The 22,761-nt window shown below is 34.4% G+C and overlaps 1 protein-coding gene and 1 non-coding gene across 3 annotated transcripts in view; one reads left to right on the plus strand and one right to left on the minus strand.

The window, feature by feature from the left end:
• Positions 1-22,761, plus strand: part of CLINT1 (clathrin interactor 1) — a 60,067-nt gene that overhangs the window by 21,292 nt on the left and 16,014 nt on the right. For both annotated transcript variants that reach the window (XM_036281729.1, XM_036281731.1), the window contains exons 2-8: positions 7,227-7,331; positions 7,840-7,936; positions 9,438-9,546; positions 10,560-10,724; positions 14,468-14,645; positions 17,977-18,223; positions 20,939-21,008. In XM_036281729.1, coding sequence (XP_036137622.1) covers positions 7,227-7,331; positions 7,840-7,936; positions 9,438-9,546; positions 10,560-10,724; positions 14,468-14,645; positions 17,977-18,223; positions 20,939-21,008 — 971 coding nt within the window. The remainder of the gene's footprint in view (positions 1-7,226; positions 7,332-7,839; positions 7,937-9,437; positions 9,547-10,559; positions 10,725-14,467; positions 14,646-17,976; positions 18,224-20,938; positions 21,009-22,761) is intronic.
• Positions 15,019-15,126, minus strand: LOC118616627. The gene has a single exon (XR_004956621.1). It is a non-coding gene; the product is annotated as a U6 spliceosomal RNA (small nuclear RNA).

Genomic DNA, 22,761 nt, shown 5'->3' on the forward strand with positions numbered 1-22,761 from the left:
TTTCCACTTTATATGTAAGTAACACAAGTGCAGTCTAAAATTTTGAGTTACGATTACAGGAATATTGAGCCATATCAGTCAACAGTGTTCAGTCATAGGAAGACATCAGGAATGATTAAAATTCTGTAGCACTTCTCCACACCCATGATAATACTGGTCTGAACCACCACTGAAGTTGAAGACCATCATTGGTCTGAATGGATCAGAGAATTTGGTAGTAGAACTAATGTGAGAATGGCTTTTGGCTTAGAAGAGTGTACAGTCTTTCATTTTCTTACAGTTTAAAACAATTGGGTATTTAAAAAATAGTTACACATCAGCTAGGAGTAGTTTTCTATTGTCTTACATCATGTCGAGAGGAACAGTTGAAGTGGTGTTTTGAACATTAATATATTTTCTGTGGTTTCAATGTCAATAGACAGCTTGAGTTTGGATTTAGGCAGTTTTTCTGTCTGTACCATGTTTTTTAAATGTTTTAGGTATCCAATTGTAGTGTCTAACTTGATCTTTGAGTATCTAGACTTAGTCTTGATCTTTAAAAAAGGGCTATGGGACTCCCCTGCTCCCTCAACAAAACCTGACAATAGACTGCTGTACAGTATTTATTTGCTATTTTGTTTTGTTTGATTGGTAGCTAAAGGATGAGGTATGATATTTTAGTGCAAGTTCTTGGTAGTTATTTTAAAAAGCAGAAGTTTCATGTTTCAGCATTTAGCATTTTAATGTTTCCTTTTGAAAAGGAAAGAGGAAAACAGAAGGTGCATAATCCTTTGTGTAAATAGGGGCATAATCCTCTGGTTAAATAAATAATATGCACATGAGTATCCCACATGTAGGAGAGATGATTTTTAAGTAATTAGGTTACTCTTTTCTGAAATCATGTTACTGCAGAAGAATGGATAAGACAGCCCCAGGCTTTAGATATCTTTAATTTCAGTTTTTCCCTATCCAAACTGTTATTTTATTTACCCTGCTTTTAAGAGGGAGGAGTTACATTGGTTTCCTCCTTTTCAATTGGATAGTTTGTGTTTAATATTTACGAAAATATAATTTCCATGACTGAAGGTGTATTTAATTTTTTAAGGTCTTTTTAAACATTAAGGCAGCATTTAGTTCTTTTAGTAGCACAGTTTGTGATGTCATCTTATATATTAATAGGCTTTTTCATTTAGGTCATCTGATATTACTAATTCTCTGATTGTAGGGCATAGTGGCATAATAGAAAAGGGCTTTGGAATTAGAAAACCTAACAAAGTTTGAACATCTATTGCCATTTATCAATTATGTGATCCTGAATGAGTTTACTTTACTAAAGAATTGGTATTAAATATATTTCCCTCTCTCCTCACTCTTTTAGCAGAGGGGCTGAGGAAGCACTGCAGTTTATTCCTTGTCTGAGCACAGTAGCTATTTTATAACTAAGCTACTATATAATCAAATATGATAATAACATTTGCTTTTAGTAGCATTGATTTTTCAACTGAACCACTGCTGTGTTAAGGCATTTTCCATTACTTTGTGTTTCATTTTCAGATCAAGAAAATACTTTTTTCTTCTTTTTATGGGTAGCAAATACCAGCAAAGAGGATGAATCAGTTTTTCCACCTTCCTCACACCATTTCTATACAGCCTCAGATTTTCTGCTAACAACAAAAATTATGTTTGTTGAATTTTGAAATACTGGGGTTCTCAGTTGATCATAAATTTGATACTGTTCACAGGACTATAATAACATATAACTTGGTTTTAAAATATGAGTATTATTGAATCTATAAAATGTTCAGCTTGCAAATAAGGGTAACATGGTGAAGACCATTTCCTGGTGAAAAATGTCACATGATCCATTATCAAACTTTTAGAGCAGGTATTCCTAAAACTATTTCCCTAATGTTTTGGCTAGAAAGATTTTTTTTAAAATAGATTTTCCTGGCTGGAGTGACTTGTTACCTCAGAAAACTTTCTTCATTGTTCATTTTATGGATGTTTTATTTTTTAAAAGGTATTTTAAAGATTGATACTTTACAGGAAGCATAATAATTTTACCTAAATTGTAAAAGTGTCATCTGAAATTTTATGACATTGAGATTAAAAGTTAACTTTTAAATATAGGTTTTATTGTCAGGAATCATTCTTCCCTAATGTATAGTTTTTAAAAATCATTTTAATTTCAATATTAGGTACTTAAATTATTCCCTGTAGTTTTACACACATAGTACTTGGTTGGTATACATATTTTAATATATATACATATATTTTAGTTACTAGTTTGCTGCACTTATTAGCCTGACATAACAAAACAGTGGAAGTGTAAATAATACTCACGTGGTCTATCGTGATGCTTATTTCCCTTTACGTAAAGTGTAGCCAATGATGATAGTACTTGATTTACTTTTTAATGACATTTAATCATTTTCTGTTGATTGCAATATAATGTTCATGGGGAAAATTCAGCAGAGTTATAAGAAAAACATGCTATTATTTAAAACCATTACTTTGAACTGTCTGTCTTTTGCTGCCTGTTTTCTGTTTCTCTGACCCTCTGTGTCTGTAAGTGTGGATGTAAGTGTGCATGCGTACGGTAAGTTTAAAGATGTAAAAGAAGTACTGCTAAATACTTCCCTGACCTTAGAGTTAATGAAGTATTTAGACATTTAAAACAAAAAGAAGAAACCATATTAAAAATACAGACCCATTTGACTCCATCTTTTAAAAAAGGCAAGCTGGTAAAAATACGTTTTACTACATCATTCTATTTCCATTTCTTTATTCCTTTGTTAGCAGTTAGTACTGGATTACACTTATACTTTACCTTTCTTCTTGGTGTATAGTTTTGTTTTAGTAAAACATATTCTTGAACTTCTGACAGGAATATAGATGTGACTATACAAGTTTTTTTCTTGTCAATCATTTTACTGATTATTCTTAATGCATATTAAAAGCATTGACCATCTGAAGTAAAAGCCCATTTTAGCTTTTACTTTCAACCAATTTTTGCCTCTAAAACCTGGACTCAAACTGCTGTCGAGTAAAATAACTTGATGTTTTATCAGTAGTGAATGGTGAAATAAGCAGAATATGGGGAATAAAGAGGAGGGCCAAAGTGAACATTAATAATTTACAAATTGAATAATCAGGTCTCAACTAATTGAGTATTGTCTGTTCACACAGCCATGGAAGCATGTGTTTAGAGCTTGAGGATGGTAAGTTTTAGCAGTTGACATTGAAGATCCAGTGAGTGAATGGTGCTGGATTATCCAGAATTAAGTACACTCACTGTCCCAGGGACTCTTAGTTTTGTCCTACCTATGTACTAGGCTGTTGTGAGGAGCAAATGGGAAACTGTAAGAATGTAAGAACTGTGGAAGCAATTAACAGTTTTACAAATGTAAGCAATAATGATTTAAATTGTGGATTTTATCCTTGTAAAAAGCAATTGTTCAATGTTGCCTTAAGGTAAAATCTTCAGAACATGATCAGCTTCTTAATATTCTTTACTGGTAATTTCCTATAATTTTGTTTGCGGAATAGATCCTAGACCTTTGTCTGAATTTTGTGTTTTAAAAAACTGATGAGAGAGCCCCCTCTAGTGTCTGAAATATCCATTTTAAATGATTTGTGTCAGTCATGGGAAGTTTAGGAATTAAATTAGCTGCTTTTTCCTTTGACATCTGGGCATAATTTTTTTTTTTTACTTTTATTTTTTGGAGGAAGGAAAGGTTTTTCCCCTTTTTTAAAAAGTCACAAGAATTATGGGTAGGGTGTGGATTGAGGGCAATAGAAAACATGGGAAAGGAAAGATCAAAATGCCACTTCTACCTTTTTAGAAATATAGTTATTTTTTAATGACCTGGAATAAGGCCAAACAATACAGTGTTGTTTTGTTTTAGTTTACATTTGTGTCTGAATTTAGTGCAGCTTAAAAATACTTTGTTTTGGAATTCTTTATACGATCAGATCTCATCTTTAGAGAGTTCTTTTCAGTTTCTGAAACCAACAGTTTTACTGGAAAATGACTTTAAAATAGAGCCTGATTGTCTTTGTGGAAGTGTTCTGACTTTGTTATTTCTTGTTATTATCATTGCCATATCTTTCTGTGGATATACTTTATAACAATATTGGGAGTCTTTTCTAATGGCAAGTAGTCATTTTACATAGTTCCCATTGTTTTTCAACCAAGGAAATAAGGAGACTTAAAAATTATTGGCTCTCTGCCACCTCTCCCTCTAAACACACAGTATTCAAACACACAGGCCTTCAGCTAAGAATTTTGTGAAGGGTTACGGAAACAGGACCTTTCTCATTTGACCCATGGGCTTTTGTAGCTTAAACAAGGAAAGTAGTGTTCTGAAAGCAACAGCATTTATGAAGGCTCTAGTGAAAATATTTCACGCGTATGGACCAAGAGATTAACTTCTTTCATCTGTTCTCCAACAAATTAAACAATGGAAACAGATTTCAAGTGCATTCTTGGTAATGAAATGCTTGGATGAATTATAATCCTAATTGCTATTGTTCATTCCCACAGCTGCATTTTGACACTTAACTGCCTAAGCCACACATTCTTCAGCCACTAGGACAGAAAAAAGCATTCTGAAATCCATCGTTTTGTGGCATCTTAAATTGCAAATGTCATTGGCTTCTTTGATTTTATTATGATTCCCTTGTTAACAAAATTAGGAAAAAATGTGATTATTCCTTTATCTTTATACATAACATTATTGTCAATAGAATCATTAGTGGATTTTAATGAAAATTTACTCACTAATAGTCTTAACTTTTAAAGGAGGCAGTGGAGATTACATAATTATTTTAATCCCAAGAAAACAATTTATATTTATTTTATCAAACTACTTGATATTTTAAGAGACAGCTTTCTCCAAGATTTAAAAGAAAATACTAGTGTTTTGCTTTTCTTCCTTTGTTGAACAGTATTCTAAATGTAAATCTAGAAGTCACATTTATTATAGCAAGTCATAATTATGTGCATAATGATTCCTTTAAAATTTGACCCAAAACTGTTTATAGCTGGTCTGTTCCTTTAAGGTAAAGAAACTGAAGTGTTTGCCATAAATCTGAAGTTTATATTTTTTTATGTGTGAGAAGGAGATTTGAGTGCCAATTTTAACCAATCCTTATTTTAAAAGCAAAATTTTTTGATGAATGAAAAACTATACAGCAAAAGTTGGGTATATTTAAGTAATAGTTACCAAGTTCTGATTTTTCACTATTCCTAAAACTTAATTTTAAGTGGGAGATTTGAATTACCATATTCACTGGCATCTGTTGTATATATTTAGTAACAATTGAAGCTTTAGATGTTCAATTAATGCTAGTATAGTATGTCACATTTTCAAAGTATTTCTTTATTCCTCAGAATGTTTTTGAATTCTTAAATACATATAAGCCTATGAAATAACTTCAAAAAAATTTTAAAAATTTTGCCATCTCATCTTTTAAATTTAAGATACTCTTTTTAAAGCTAATCCTTTTTTATAAAAATATTTAATATTTTGGCCCTGGCCGGTTTGGCTCAGCAGTTAGAGTGTTGGCCTGTAGTCTGGAGAGACCCGGGTCCGGTTCCCACTAACGGCACATACCTCGGTTGCAGTTTGTCCCCAGCCCTGGTTGGGTCTTGGGGGTAGCAACCACTCGATGTGTCCCTTTTACATCGATGTTTCTCTCTCTCTCTCTCCCCCTCCCTCCCTCCCTCCCTCCCTCTCACTCTATCTGAACAAAATATTGAAAAATGTCCTTGGGTGAGGATAAAAAAAAAAATTTAATATTTTGCCCTGACCGTTTGGCTCAGCGATTAGAGCATTGGCCCGCCGACCAAAGAGTCACAAGTTCGATCCGGGTCAAGGGCATGTACCTCAATTGTAGTTTGGTCCCTGGCCCTGGTCGGGGTCATGCAGGAGACAACCAATCGATATGTCTCTCTCACATCAATGTTTCTCTCTCTCTCCCCCTCCTTCTCCCTTCCTTCCTCTCACTCTATCTGAAGATAGAAGGAAAAATATCCTTGGGTGAGGATTAAAAATTTTTTTAAAAAATATTTTAAAATTCTAATAGGTGATTATTATCTCTAAGAATAAATAAATAAATAAATAAATAAATAAATGCTAACATATTGAGCACTTCCTATATGTGGTAATAATTGAGTGCCATATACTTTGAATTCATATTCTTATTTATTCTCATTTTGCCTTTGAGGACGCTGAGATTAAAAGAATTAAGTGGTTTTGTCAAAGGTTACAAAGTAAGTGATTGGAGTCAGATCTTTTGACTCCTAGAAGCCATGTTCTTGAAGCATTGCTGAAGTCTTAAGTGAAAGTTAAATATATTATCATACAATCTCCTGATGGAATAGCATGTAGCCATTAAAAGTGAGGGTTACAGTAACTATATAGTGAGGTTACACACGTATATGATATAAGGGAAAAAGACTAAGGGATTCCAGTTAAATGTTCATAGTGGTTCTAAACATTTTAAGAGTGTTATCGTTTATTTGTCATTGCTTTTTAAAAAATATAAATAAGCCCTGGCCAGTTTGGCTCAGCGGTTAGAGTGTCGGCCTGCGGTCTGGAGAGACCCGGGTTCGGTTCCCGCTAAGGGCACGTACTTCGGTTGCAGTTTGTCCCCGGCCCTGGTTGGTTGTGCGGGTGGCAGCCACTCGATGTGTCCCTTCACGTCGATGTTTCTCTCTCTCTCTCCCTTCCTCTCTCTCCCTCCCACTCTTATCTGTACAAAAAATGGAAAAATATCCTCGGGTGAGGATAAAAAAAATAAAATAAAAAAAATAAATAATAGTCAGCTGTTACATAATTTTGCCAATTAGTTTACAGAATTTCTGTAAGCAGAAAATTTAAGATTGCATGTAAACAGGTCTGGTCAGGAAACTGACAATTTTAGCTTATAATAAACTCTAGCGTGTTCAATTTTCTTTTTAATTTGACCCCAAACCACTTTTTACTGGACTTGTACCAGCTCTAATATAATTTATTATCAGTATTCTTGAACAGTAATGAAATAGTAAAATCTTCTTAAAGATAACTTAAATGTGTTATGTAGTGTCCTCAGGGTAGCTTGTGCACAGAAGATATTTTCTTTTCTGCCCTGTAGAGGTATCTCATTAGGACACCCAGTAGTGTCATTATTAAGTTTTCATGTGTTTTTCAGTTTTGATGCTAATCTTTGTGCGTATGTGCGTGCATTTTTTTCCTTTGCAGCACCAACGTGGTTATGAATTATTCAGAGATCGAGTCTAAGGTTCGAGAAGCAACGAATGATGATCCTTGGGGACCTTCTGGGCAACTCATGGGAGAGATTGCCAAGTAAGTGATAATTTGACTCAGCAGTGCAGAAAGAATCCAAGTATCTTTACACAGAAATGTGAAATTTGCTTTCAGTTTTAAATCGTTTAGCTGCCAGATAGAAATTTTGCATAATCATTCAAATATTAATGGAGGAAGTTTTATGCAAGGTCCATTCCCCTTAAAAATTAGCTAAAAAAAATGTGAAACAAAATTTTTTTTCAAAGAAGTTTAGGGGCTTACTGTAGCTTACCATATAAAATTTTGACAGATATGTATAAAATAACTTGAAATAAATTTTTAAAAATTTAAAGACTTGTAAAGTATAATATTAATTAGTGGGGCTTACAGAAGTGCTAGATATTATACAAAATATAGGAAAAGCATTTTTAAGAAAGCATATCATTAGATTTTTTTTTAATTAAGCTCATTAATTTTTTAAAGCTCTTTAGGAAAACAGTAACTTAGAACAAACCCGCCATCTACTGTCAAAATTAACATATTGCAAGGGACATTCTTCTCTTTTCAGGGCTACGTTTATGTATGAACAGTTTCCAGAACTTATGAATATGCTATGGTCACGAATGTTAAAAGACAACAAAAAAAATTGGAGAAGAGTTTATAAGGTATGGGTATTAAATCTGTTTTTATTATTTAAAATGTTAAAAGAAATGCTTGAAATTTTAAGGTATATATAAGTGATTATAAAGGACATTAAATCTTAGAATATCCTAAAACAGGTTTAAAAAGAGTAGATTTGCTGTTTGTGTTCTGTTTTCTAGTCACCATAAGCAATGGTGTTTCTGAAAACATTTACTGTTTTACTATTCTTATAGTTGAATATTTTTATTTTATTGGTTAAAAAATTTCCAACTAAAACATTTATGCATATCAAAAGTAATAAATCTATAGTTCTGTGCATATTTAGTGTATGAGCAATTAAGATGAAAACTATAGTCTAACATGGCTTATTATCTCTACATAAAAATTTGCCTAATTTATAACAGTATTATAGTATTATGCACCAAAGTGTTAGTTTAAAATAAAATTAGAATCTGTTCTGATCTCCTAATATAATGTAAAATTTTAAAACAAGATAGTCATCTCTTCTTCCATTCCCACTATATTTTTTTGCTACTCAGAATAAGTTTTTCCTATGCTTTTCAAAATAATGTATAATATTTATATTTGAAACTTTGAAAACAACATTTCTGGCTTTCAGAATTGAAAATTAACGCTTTATATAGTTACTTTTTTTTTAATGTTGTTTGTTTCTGAAAACATTTACTGTCATTTCCTCACAATAGTTGTGATGAAATAGTTGACATTTCTATAAATTAAATTTTTAAAAATTAGAGTTGAAAAAATAATCCTTGGGTAAACTACTTTTCAAAAGTAGTTTAAAAGACTAGTTCCTGATAGGTGAGGGTTTTTACCACTTAGTTATGCCAATTTAACTAAATTTTTATAGATCTGATCATCTTTATTTGAGGTTTGTTCTAAGCAAAGTTAGGTTCAAAATGCATATACTTCACTGGTTTTCAGTGTAATCAAAATTGTGCAGCATTCAACTCTATCTAATACCAGAACATTTTCATCACCTGGTAAAGAAACCTCAACGACATTTTTTTTTCCTCTTTATTTGTTGGCAGCAAGTGTTTGAAAGAAAAACCACATCATTAATCCCCCAAATTAAATTTTACCTGTGGAAAATGCTGTGGGATCTTATTACCAAATAATTATTCTCTTTAAATTTATACTCTCAACGATTCACAGTTCTGTAATGTCTAGATGAAAAGCAAAAACTGAGCTAGCTTTCTAAAAGCATAGTGTTCATTTATATCATAATATTCAAATACTTATTAACATCAGAATTATATTTTTAATCTTCTGATACAGTATTCATTGGACAGTTTATTTACTGTGCTTGGTATAAGGGGAACTTCAAATTGATAACGTCTAAGTTTTAGATTGTATGTAGTTTAATATATAGTAAAGGGTTTCCTCCCTCCTCCCTCACATGAAGATTATTTATTTGCTAATGTTGGAATTATTTTTTTAAACCACTTACCAAAGCTCTATCAGTATTTATTTTGTTAAATCGTTTGGTGCTTTGTATTTTTACAGTCATTGCTGCTCCTAGCTTACCTCATAAGGAATGGATCAGAGCGTGTTGTTACAAGTGCCAGAGAACACATTTATGATTTGCGATCTCTGGAAAATTACCACTTTGTAGGTGAGCAATAGAAAAATCTTATAAGCAAATTAAAACAGTAGTTGGAGTTGTCAGTCACCTGAACCAGCTTAGAAGCTTCTTCGCTCTAATTAGAATGTGACTGTTGCTGGTTGTGTGACGAGTGCAGAATCCAAGACGTGGGGCCCTAGAGTATTAATTAGTGAAGACAAGAACTTGCAGAAAAGACTGGCTAATAACAACAGAACCAACACAACATGAGTGTTCGGGTTTATATTAAAATATGCACTGGAGACTGGTCCCCTGTGGTGTCCATAAAGGAATAACTTTAATCATATGGGAAGAAAAGGTTAGAGCTCCAAAACACACACATCTGTTTGAAGCTAGGGTTTTTTTCCCTCCCACCAAATAATATTTACTGTGCAAAAGCAGCAAAGGCCAGAGTGTGTTTTGAATGTGAAAGAAGATACAGAATGAACCACATTTCATTTTGTAGTGTGCCACAGTTTAAAGCATTTTTAAAATTCAGTTTTTCAGCTATACTAAATTCTGGTAATTAGTGTTTTCAAACTTGTATTGGGAAAACCAAGACATTTGGATGATTTTCAGTCATTAAATGTGAGTTTTAATGACTGAAGTGAGTTTTGCTTTTTGTTTTGTTAAAATACCATTGAAAAAGAAAATAACATTTATGGGTATAAGTCCATTTCATATGGTCATCATTAGTAATCCTTCATTTTTTCTTTATTGATTTTAGAGAGAGAGGAAGGAGAGGGGGAGAGAGAGATAGAAACATCGATGAGAGAGAACATTGATCAGCCACCTCCTGCATGCCCCCCACTGGGGATTTGGTCCATAACCTGGGCATGTCCCCTGACCAGAATTCAAACCGGCAACCTCTTAGTGCATGGTCAACACTCAGCTACTGAGTCCCACTGGCTGGGGTGAAATTGGTTTCTTATGTTGAAATTTTCATGCCTGTTTTTTGTATTAAAGGGTTTGATATAGATTTACCAAGTTCTTAAGGTTTTATTTTTCCCTTACCATCCTCACAGATGAGCATGGCAAGGATCAAGGTATAAATATTCGCCAGAAGGTAAAAGAATTGGTCGAGTTTGCCCAGGATGACGACAGGCTTCGTGAAGAGCGAAAGAAAGCAAAGAAGAACAAAGACAAATATGTTGGGGTTTCCTCAGACAGTGTTGGAGGATTCAGATACAGTGAGTATCAAAAACAGATTGGCACCTAACCATCAGTTTATTTCTTGGGTGTATTTTAAGACCCACTGAAATACAAAAGACCAAAGTGCTATTTTATTTTCAAGAATACATAGAGTACTAAAATATATGCAATAGTAATTTTGGCTTCTATTACATGTATATTAGTAATCCTTTTCTTTAGTTTTTACTTTAGTGGGTTAAGAATATGATTTTAACCATTAATTATTAATTAAATGATTGCAAACTTTGACTTGATATGATGTACAGAGAATAAAACATATATACCCTTCCCTCCTGGGGTTGCCATTCTTTTGTTTGTTTGTTTGTTTTTTGTTTGTTTGTTTTTTATCCTCACCCGAGGACATTTTTCCATTTTTTGCTCAGATAGAGTGGGAGGGAGAGAGAGGAAGAGAGAGAGAGAGAAAGAGAAACATCGACGTGAAAGGTACACATCGAGTGGCTGCCACCCACACGACCCAACTAGGGCCAGGGACAAACTGCAACTGAGGTGTACGCGCCCTTAGCGGAAACTGAACCCGGGTCTATCTGGACCGTAGACCGACGCTCCAACTGCTCAGCCAAACCGGCCAGGGCAGGGTTGCCATTCTTAAAAAAAAAAAAAAAAAATAGATTTCTGTAACTCACCATTTAGAGCATAAAGATATGAAGTTTGGTCAAGAGATTGATCTTAATTAGAAACCAATTTAGCTGTTTAAGGCCAAAAATAGTCACTAAGCTTCCCAAAGTTCAGCCTCAGTCTTTTCCCTTCATTAAGCGGTGCATTAGTTTGACATAGAAAAAAGGTGACTGACAACACCATCGGTTTTTCATCTAGGCCTATCGCTTTATTGTTCCTAACACATTTCATAGCAGCTAGAACATTCATCTCACGTTTTTAATTAATTAATTAATTTTTTATCCTTGCCCGAGAATGTTTATTGACTTTAGAGAGGGAGGATGGAGAGAGCGAGAAATGTCGATGTGAGATAGAAACATCAATCTGTTGCCTCCTGTACATGCCTCAACCAGAGTTCAAACTGAAACATAGGTATGTGCCCTGACTGGGAATCGAACCCGAAACCTTTTGGTGTACAGGATGACGCTCCAACCAACTTAACCACCTGGCCAAGGCTCCCATGTTTATTTTTAATGCAAATATATAGTTTACATAAAATAGATCACTCGGTGCTTGAAACAGTTACAGAAAATAGCTCTCTTTCATAGCACATCTCTTTGGACTCATGTCTTCTGGAGCTCTGACCTTCCCCTTGTCATTTTGTGTATACACAGCAGGCCAGTGCTATGTATAAGTAGCAGCTGCATCTTGGGGCTCTCCGACTCCCCCAACCAATAATGAGTTTGTTTATATTTGTATTATGCTGAGAACTCATAATTCATCATTGGAACTATGTTTTCACTTTGCTTCTCTGCTTTCGTGCCCACAAAGAAAAAATATTGCACTTAATTAGCTGTTACAGGATGTTTCTACAGCAGAAAAATTTCGTTCTTTTATGTCTCAGCATCACATAAAAGTGAATTCTTGAATTGGGCAAAAATAATCATCTTAAATCAATAATATAAATATATTTTGGAGTTTTTATTTGTTTAGGGGGATAAGAAGTTTTTGGATAATTTGCCCAAATAGTTGTTCTTTAACTTTTTCAAAGTAGCTTTAGCAATTTAATGTGTTTTTTGAGTAAATACTATTTGCAACTCCTTTCCTCATTCTACTTACTTATAATCCTCTTTACCAGCACAATATATAATGACAGAAATTTAGCAAATTGAATAAGTTTTCAGAATCAGTCATAGTGAACTCAATATAGTATCTGCAGTAGAGATACAGTTGAACAGGATGTCCTGTGTATTTTCATGGCATTCTCTTTCTTTTTGCATTTATCTTCAGACAGAGTGGGAGGGAGAGAGGGGAGGAAGAGAGAGAGAGAGAGACATCGATGTGAGAGAGACACATCGAGTGGCTGCCACCCACACAATCCCAACCGGGGCCGGGGACAAACTGCAACCAAGGTATGTTAGTGGGAACCAAATCCAGGACTCTCTGATCCGTGGGCCAACGCTCTTAACTGCTAAGCCAAACTGGCCAGGGCTGCATGACATTCTTTCATGAATTATTTTTAGTGTTACATACATGATTCAGAAACTTAACTAGTTATCAACTTTAACTATTTATATGTTTTTTCATTTTGACATTAGATAATGTCCTGCCATGGTCCGGTATCTTTGACCCACTTTTAGTATGATATCTACCACACTAATCAGTTTAGTTTTCATCTACTTTCATTTTTCTGGTAAAGTTTTTATTCAAAGTCTAGTTTATCACATTGTCATTGAAATGTACATTGTTAGAAAACCACCATCTTAATAAAACCATTCTGGTTTAAATTTTATCTAATAAACTTAATTTTTTCACATTCTGTTCAAGTTGTTGGTCACTTTCAGATTTAGTAGACATATTTTTTAATTTTCAAGCTCTTCCCTGGCTCGTGTAGCTCAGTTGGTTTATTGTCTTTCCATGCACCAAGAGGTCACCAGTTCAATTCCCAGTCAGGGCACATGCCTGGGTTTCGGGCTCGATCCCCAGTAGGGGGCATGCAGGAGGCAGCCAATCGGTATTTCTCTCTCCCTCTTCCTTCCTCTCTTTAAAATCAATAAAAACTTTTTTAAATCCTCAAGCTCTTACAGAAAATTTTGACTGCAGTTTTAGCAGGCAATTCAGTAAAATGGTTTTATTCAATCTCCAAAGGAATTGTATGCCATCAGAATTTGTTAACCAAAGTTCAAAGTAAAAGCTCTCTTAGCCACCTTTGGATTATTTTGTTACTTCTCATTGCCTTTTCCTTTTCTCTCCAATCTGCCTTAGTTTTCCATGTTTTCTTCTCTTTGACCTCATGTGATTTCTACTCTTGTCTCTTAAGTTGAGTTTGGGCATGGATATGGAAATGGAAACATTTCCTTTAATGCCTGTAATTCTTTCCTTTCCTTTGGACCCCCAAGGTCAAGAACTAGAACAAATCTTGACATTTTGGTTTTTTTGTTCATTGCCATGATCTATTCCCTTCACTCTCTAATTCACACTGAAGTTCCTAGGTTTTGTCAGTTCCAGCATATGGTTATTCTGAACTGCTTGAGCATACTTCATGATTCTACTGTATAGCTTTTGGTAATTAGAATATTCTTTTCTTTTTACTGTAATTAAAACATGTTTTCTCATGTTGTGAAATTTGATGATAAGGAATGGTCTTCAGAGCACATTGGGACATGTAGCATTCAGAATGCTGTTTCCCATAGTTTGTGTTCTAAGAGACTTTGCTGTCCAATACTTTACTAATAATTGAAAAATCATTAGGAGACAGGAATGAACTATAATAAAGTGACTTTTGTAAAATTTCCATTTCTCCTTTGCTTATATAGTCTGTGGTAGTTCTTGTGTTTTCCTCTGCTCCTTTCAACAGCCTTTAAGAACTTCCTGATAATGCTTTGCTATGCATCAAGGTTGTATAAGTTTTTATAAATAAAAGCTTTTGAATCTGCATTCTTGCCACTTAATGACTGGCACTACATGCTCTGCCTTGCTGTAATTGTGTTGAGTCAGCATTGTGGGAGCTTTCTGTTTTCTTTTGAAAACTATTTTATTATGAGGAAAGGCTTCAGAAATAAGAACTGTGGACACCTTTTGAATTTAATGTCCTTAGAGTTGCTTCTCTTTTTAATGCTCTATATAGGTGAAAGATATGATCCTGAGCCCAAATCAAAATGGGATGAGGAGTGGGATAAAAACAAAAGTGCTTTTCCATTCAGTGATAAATTAGGTGAACTTAGTGATAAAATTGGAAGCACAATTGATGACACCATCAGCAAGTTCCGGAGGAAAGACAGAGAGGACTCTCCGGAAAGATGCAGGTATTTAACACTCTGTATTCTGGGTCTCTTGAAGAGGGTACTAAAGGTATGCAGCTGGTTTTGGTTTTATTTTGTTTTGGGTGTTATCATTATTTGATTTTTTTCCCTAGTAGATTTTATTTTTTAGGTTTCCGGAAAAATTGTGCATAAAGTACAGAGTTGCCATGTTAACACACAATATTTCTCCTGTTATTAACATCTTGCATTAATATGGTTCAGTTATTAACAGTTGATAACCAATATTGATATATTGTTACTAAGTAAGTCTGTTGTTTGCATTAGGGTTCACTGTGTTGTATAGTTGATAAATGCATAACATCCACCATTATAGAACCATATAGAATAGTTACACTGCCCTAAAAATGCCCTGTGCAAAAATGTAGAATGATTTATGTAGTTACATTCATCTTTGCCCATGGGTCATGCTAATCTTCTCTGTATTGTTCCAGTATTAGTAGGTTTGTTGCTGATGATTGTGCATCTGTTTTAAGATGCTAGGTTAAACATTATTTGAAATTAGTACTGACACACTTTCCATGTTGTCTATGTCCATTTATTTCTAAAGTTATCACATTTCCTATATGTTTTTATTCAGGCTATTTATTGGAAGTATTTTTGCCCAATAAGAACTCCCAAAGCTTATTTTTCATTTAGGCATCAAATTATCCAGAGAACTAAGTTATTGCTGATGGATAACAAAGTTTATTATATTAAATTTAAACAAAAGTTAAAGGGTTTGAGATTTAACCCCGCCTGTGACATTTCACTATGATTCTGTACCATTGTGCACCAGGGGAAAAAAATCCAAATGCATTTTTGGACTAAATGTTTTTTAGTATAAACCTGAATTTCATAAACTACATTTTCTAATAGTAGGGCATTTTTATTGAGCTTTATATAGAACGATACTTGAAATGGCATTCATTTTTGTTCTACCTACCAATATAGCTATAACCTAGTTTTTCTGCCAGTTAAAAGGGCAGTGTATGTAGCACTTCATTTGCAGAGCAAGTTTTACAAGATTTTTGTCATCTGTGCCTCACAGTATCTCATTAGATCGGACAGAGAAAGGATTTTACCCTTACTGTTTAGAAGTAAAACCCGAGGCCCTTTTAGGCTGTGGGTTGTTGTAACTGAGTACTACCTCTCTTTTTTTCCTTTAAAAAATATTACTAGTTCAGAGTTAGGGGTCCTCGAAAAAAATAAAGTAAAAATAAAATGTTGAGACTATTCAGATTTTAAAATATTGGTTATTGATTTAGTGTCTTTTCAGTGTGTTTCCATATATATTAAATCCCTAGAATTCCTGTCTCTTTCAAGACTATTTCTACAGTACGATCTTTGAAGAGCTAGAATTTATTTTCAGTACTTTGAATACATATATCTACTTTATAACTACATTTCTAGCTCTTTTGTACTGAAATAGTATGCATAATAGTATACTAAACTTTGGGAAATGGTGCCTACCTCAAATATTCTTTGCAGTTTTTCCCTCATTAATGTTCTTGTGGCCTGTGTTACATTTTTGTTTTTGGTTTATAAAACATAGTGGCCATATGTTCTGTAGCTATTTCCTGAAGAACTGTGGGAATCCGGTAGATAGGCTGCTTAGACATCTAACTGTGTACATTCTTGTTGTTACTTTCCTTTGCCCTCCACCCTCAGCTTTTCTTTCTGTGCTTTTGGCTTCCTATTCTTTTTTTTTCTTTTTCTACCTTGATTTTTTTTTTTTTTTCTTTCCTGTGTTGGCTCTAAGACAGTATTTCCTAGAGTTCCTAAATCTTTTATATAGAATATTCATTTTTAAGAGTGAAAATATAGTGTGTGTTATTTATTGTAGTAAGTAAAGGGTGCCCTGGGGACTTGACATCTTGCAGTATTTGTGAAAGGAGGAGTAGATTTTTAGACAAAGTTTCATGTGACCCTTTCTGGCATATTAACAGAATTTCAGACTTCTTAGTTCATTATTAGATTTAGGAATTACTGAACATAGATCATATATGAGGCTTTCATTTCATTGTGTGCTAGTCAGGTTTATATTATCAACTTGTAAAGAAATTACCTTGTATTGAAATAAAATTGGACACCAGAAAGGTAAGAAATTTCTGCTTTATTTATAGGACTGGGAATCTTTAGGTCATTTGTGCTGAGAAATTACATAGTAAGTGACAAGGATTTTTAAACATTTAATCAGAATTTGTAGATTCCCTAAAATACAGATAAAAAATACATTTAATCCCCTGCTGTGTGTGGGAAGCCATTCTTCCTGATCTTTGATTTATACCGATTTGGAATGAAACAATTCCAATTGTATTTATATATTTAAGTAGAAACTGCTATAGATTAGTCTGAGTTAAATTGTATCAGTAATAATAGTCAGTTTTAAAGAGAATTTTATTTCAGAATATTTATAAGTTAATATTTATAAACCACCTACTCTAACACTTAATAATGTAGGTAATGGAACATATTTCAAGTAATTTCTCTCTGTGTCCTACGTGCACCAAAAAAACAAACAAAAAAACCAATGCCTTATTACTAGAGAACAGACTAATGCTGGCATTTTTAAATTCATGGTATATGAAAACCCAGTTTTTTACTTGTGATGTATTTTTTCTTTTGCACTGTTAAAAAAAAGTTTTAATATGCCTGAAAAATTATTTCAAAACATTTTAAATATTTTAAAGTTTTCTATAATGTTAAAGTTTGATTTGCTGAGACCACAGAAAAAAGAACACAGTTGTTGTAAACTGTATTACCTTTTAATTTTCTGCATTTACAGATTAGTGTTTAATCATTTAAATTCAAATAAGTTAATATTTTAAAGGTATCCATTGGAATTGAAATATTTTATTATGTATTGCATTAGTATGAGTCAATGACAGAATTATGTTATTTGAATGAACTATAATCTCACACAATCCATTTCAAGAGAACGGTCATCAACTGCAGATGCTGGAGTTCCTGGGGTTTCCTCCTTTGATTCTGATATGATAATAAGTCTGTTATTTTATTTTTTAATTAAGCTTTAAATCTATAATAAATAAGGACTTGAATTATTTCAGACATATTTTGTACACATTTATGTAAATACTTTTCTGTAGCAGTGTTTTAGGACTTAACTAGGGAATTTTTCAGGTTCCTACTTTACCACCTCACACATGTCATTATTCAGATAGCTTAGATAACATTGTGTTGATCCCTGTCAAATAGTCTAAGTGTGGAATTTTAGAGTTACTGTATTTGAAATTCTCTAGCTCAAATCACTGAGGACTCCATCTTAAAATAATCCCTCGTCTTACTATTTTCCTTTATTTTTAATATCTTTTAGCGACAGTGACGAGGAAAAGAAAGCGAGAAGAGGTAGATCTCCCAAAGGTGAATTCAAAGACGAAGAGGAGACTGTGACGACAAAGCATATCCATATCACACAAGCCACAGAGACCACTACAACCAGGCACAAGCGCACAGCAAACCCTTCCAAAACCATTGATCTTGGAGCAGCAGCACATTACACAGGGGACAAAGCAAGTCCAGATCAGAATGCTTCAACTCATATGCCTCAGTCTTCAGTTAAGGTGGGAATGGCACAAATTTACACATTATACACAGTTTTATTCTTATACATTACTTTTAGAATTATTGCATTAGTAGGCTTGGGTATTTCCAGGTAATCATATTAATTATAGATCATTTGGCATATATTACTCAGAGTCATTGATAATAAGACATCTCGGTGGGGGTAGGTGGGGAGGGAATCTATCCAATTTCTGAATGATTGTCTTTACTTTCTATGAAAGTAGAAATGGCACTCTTAGTTCGTTTGGGAAAGGTTGTGAGTCAGAATATAGTACATCTGTTTCCTTCTAGACACACTTCTGGTTACCAAGTACAAGCAGGGTTGCCTAAGGAAAACATGAGAGTATTTGGAAGTTGTAAGAAATGACAAAAGAGGATCAAGTAGATACATAGAGGAAATGGTCACATTTAATACAGAGATGGGCCCTGGCCAGTTTGGCTCAGCAGTTAGAGCATCGGCCTGCGGAACAGAGAGACCCGGGTTCCATTTCTGCTAAGTGCAGGTACCTCGGTGGCGGTTTGTCCCCAGCCTCGGTTGGGTTCATGTGATTGGCAACCAGTCAATGTGTCTCTCTCACATCGATGTTTCTCTCTCTCTCTTCCTCCCGCTCTATCTGAAGATAAAATGCAAAAATATCTTTGGGTGAGGATTTAAAAAAAAAAAAAAAAAAATACAGCCCTGGCCGGTTTGGCTCAGCGGTTAGAGCGTTGGCCTGCGGTCCCGAGAGACCTGGATTCGGTTCCCGCTAAGGGCACGTACCTCGGTTGCAGTTTGTCCCCGGCCCTGGTTGGTCGTGCGGGTGGCAGCCACTCGATGTGTCCCTTTCACATCGATGTTTCTCTCTCTCTCTCTCTCTCTCTCTCTCCCTCCCTCCCTCCCTCCCTCCCGCTCTACCTGAACAAAAAATGTCCTCAGGTGAGGATAAAAAAAAAAAAAAAAAAAAAATACAGAGATGGTGCCATTAAAGGGAGGCTTATTTGCTTGGTGGTCACTACTGATCTGTAGTAGCACTGACTATTGTACCTTCCTCATTTGTTTTTCATTTACCACAGAAATGGAAGCCTATCTACTAGATACCTGGCCACAAGTTAGACTTGTGGACAGAAATCTGCCAAAGAGGAAGATTTATCCAAAAAGCTAAATTGTTGTTTTGTCATTTCCCCCCCACTAGTGTTTACTCCTATTATATCTTTGCATCAAAAGTAGCTAAAAGCTAGGGAAAATATGTTTCTAATGTATCCTGCAAATAGGTGACTCAAAAAATAAAGCTAGTCTTATGTATTGTCAAGAACAAGTACTATGTCACTTTTGCCAAATATCATCTGGTGTATAATTTCACCCATATTTGCCCTTTCTAAGTTTTGATAAAAACCTCAAAATTATAATTCAACTTTAGTTGTAGTTAAAGAGGGGGAATAGCTGTTCTCTTTCTAGTCTCAGATTCCCCGTTATGGAAATAGTTACCTTGCTGGTGATGGCTGTACAGGATCTGGTGAATAATCATAATTAATACCCAAATACATGGTGGCTGTTACGTGGAGAATTCATTTAAGGTTGCATGAAGAGAATTTTCCCAACTGTATACGTTTTTAACAGTAAATTGAGACATATTTTATAGAATTTTAGATTACAATTTGTAGTACAGCCTGAATATGTCACTCTGCCATAAATATTTTACATTTTTAGTGTAAGCTTTTTATTTGTTTTTACTGCAAAAAAAAAAAAAAAAAAAAAATGTTTTGAAGGTCAGAGTTCTTGAAAAGTTTCTCAGCTACTGCAGATCTCTTTTAATCTCAAGGTCTTTTTAAACCACAGTGTTTTCCCTGTTGCCTAGCAGTTCTGTTCTCTTTAGTGAGTATGTATTGACCATACAGCATATGCTTCATAGTGCCTGGCACTATGGGAAAGAGAAAAATCATATTACAACTCCAGCCCCAAAATTTACTTGGGGAACTAAATATGAAATAATTAGATGTCAAGGTATATCAAACAACATAAAATTATACTGAGTTAGATGGTATACAAACAGTAAGTGTTGCTCAAGTTCACAGAATCAGAATTTTAGAGCTGAATAGTACCTTGGCCTCTAATCCAGTGGATCTCAGACCTTCTTAAGCATTGGAATTATCAAGGAAGCTTTGTTAGACTGTGCAGGCCAAGATTCCACCCTGGGCAGTTACGACTCACTATGTTGTGATGAGGCTACGCATATGTATTTTTTATGCTTCTCATGATTCTGATACATAACATTAAGATTTGAGTGGACTGTATGTGTTCCAGCATGAAATGCAGTAAGAAAAAATTAGTTAGGGAAAAGAGGAGAGTGGATGTAACAGACTTTTACAATGCTGTTACAAAAGGATTTCAGAGTCACTTCTGTTGTTGTTGTTTTTAATATTTTTTTGTTGATATTTTAGAGGAAGGGAGAGAGAGATAGGAACATTGAGGAGAGAGACACATAGATCAGCTGCCTCCTGCACGCCCTCCACTTGGTATCGAGCCTGCAACCCGGGCATATGCCCTGCCCGGGAATCAAACCGGGACCTCTCAGTCCATGGGATGATGTTCAATCCCATGTGCCATACTGACTAAATCTACCCCTATTAAGATAATTACAGGTATTTTTGTCTGAGTTGAAATTAGAGTAGAGCAGATTTTTTAAAATTAGAAGAAATTTGTTTTCTAAGTGTATTAGTTCTTTGTGTGTTTTCAGACTTCAGTGCCTAGCAGCAAGTCATCTGGTGACCTTGTTGATCTGTTTGATGGCCCCAGCCAATCCACAGGTAAGCTTCCATGTTGGCTTTTTCTTTTTTAGTAACCTTGTTTTAAAAGCAATTTTTTTAAAAACATCAAATAAAAGGTGGAATGAAAAATAAAAATTTTTGCCGTGGATTTATTTTTAATATGAAATTAGTGAGTCTTGAGCATTGGGGGGTTGGGAGGGGGAATCCAGTTGCCTAAAATAAGGAAGGATGGTGCTTAAATATTTGACCGGTAATTCAGTACTCTCTCTCCCCTTAATTTCTTTAGCATGAGTATTTAGGGTCCTTTGCTTTCTCTATAAGCAAAACCATTGCTCTAATTGTGTTACTGTCTTGCTGAATCTTAATTCTGGCTCTCAGCATCAGCCATGCCTAGAGTTCATTCATTTATTCAGCAGGCATTTGTTGAACCAGACACAGGTCTGGGTGCTGGAGGTATAATGCTTAGTAAAACAGTTCTTGCCCTCATAGGAAGGTCAAGTGGTGGAAGTACAGTAATGTTAATCGGGAGTCACAAGTAGTTACTTAGTTACAAACATGCAGAGTGCTTTTGAGGAAAGGAACATCCTGTGACAGTGTGTGACTGCCTACCTGACATATGTTAAGAGGGCTGCAGCAAAAGAATAGTTTGCTTACCAAGATTTTCTCAAGATAGGATTAATGATTTCTTCAATTTGATTATCACTATGTGCTAGATTTTGAATAATTTCAAATAAATATCAAGAAAATTGATATTTTAGGTTGTACTTGTGATTATGGAGTTCCAATAAACTCCTGTGCTACAAGTCAAAACAGCTCAAGAAATAAAATTTCTCTTTAAAGACAGGCTTTCCCAACCTGTCTAAAGTTCATTTCATATTAAATTGCAGATGGCAGAATTGGTATATAAGTAATACACAAAGTAAAGCCTCCTGTTAGTTTCTTCTCCTTGCCTACTATCATAAAATTCTTCCACTGGGAGTGAACTTCATAGGGTATCTGGTTCAACCTAGTTTCTGAAAATTTTTTCATTCCCATCCCCTTTTTTTTATGTAACTGTAACATGTTCCTAAAATTACTCTTTAAAATCTGTTGAACTGTCATGCCCAAGGTTATAAACAACTACATTAGTTTTTGAACAATTTATGTGCTTTTTGTATGTTCAAGAGTTTAACTGTGGTACTGGCAGTTAGCATGTAGTCATATCATAAAGACATAGTGTCATAGACGATCAACTGTTTTGGACTTCCTGGCATGAAATATTAAAAAGCCCCTTTCGTGCATCTGTGAAAAGTTTTAATGGAGCAATCAGAGAGGAAATAACTAGGAAGGTCAGATGAGGAGATGTAACTTTTTTCCTCTGTGATATCAAGATTGCTTTGAACAGAGAGAATTATTAAATACCAACATGCTTCATTTGCTAGGCAAGAAACCTTTGAGTGGTTTTTCTTCTCTAGTACAAACAGCAGATTGATTAATTAAATAGAAAAAGCAGTTAATATTAATATAGTAATTGAGACAACTGAAACTGGGAAGGTTTCTTGCCTTAATGTTTATCTTAATATTCTCTAAAAAAATAACAACGCGGGTGCAGAATTATTTTTTAAAGTCATCTATTCAAAACAGTATGTTTAACCAGTTTGTGCAGACTCCCCCAATCAGAATATAAATTCTGTTACCAAAACCTATTTAAATATTTTAGTTGTATTTTTGAAATTGAATTCAGCAGTGAAAAAGAAAATTGGACATTAAACCTTTAGCCACCTACCCATGAGAAAGTCTAAGAATCTACCAT

Source organism: Molossus molossus, unplaced genomic scaffold (assembly GCF_014108415.1).
Source record: "Molossus molossus isolate mMolMol1 unplaced genomic scaffold, mMolMol1.p scaffold_m16_p_4, whole genome shotgun sequence".
In the NCBI taxonomy this organism is placed as follows: domain Eukaryota; kingdom Metazoa; phylum Chordata; class Mammalia; order Chiroptera; family Molossidae; genus Molossus; species Molossus molossus.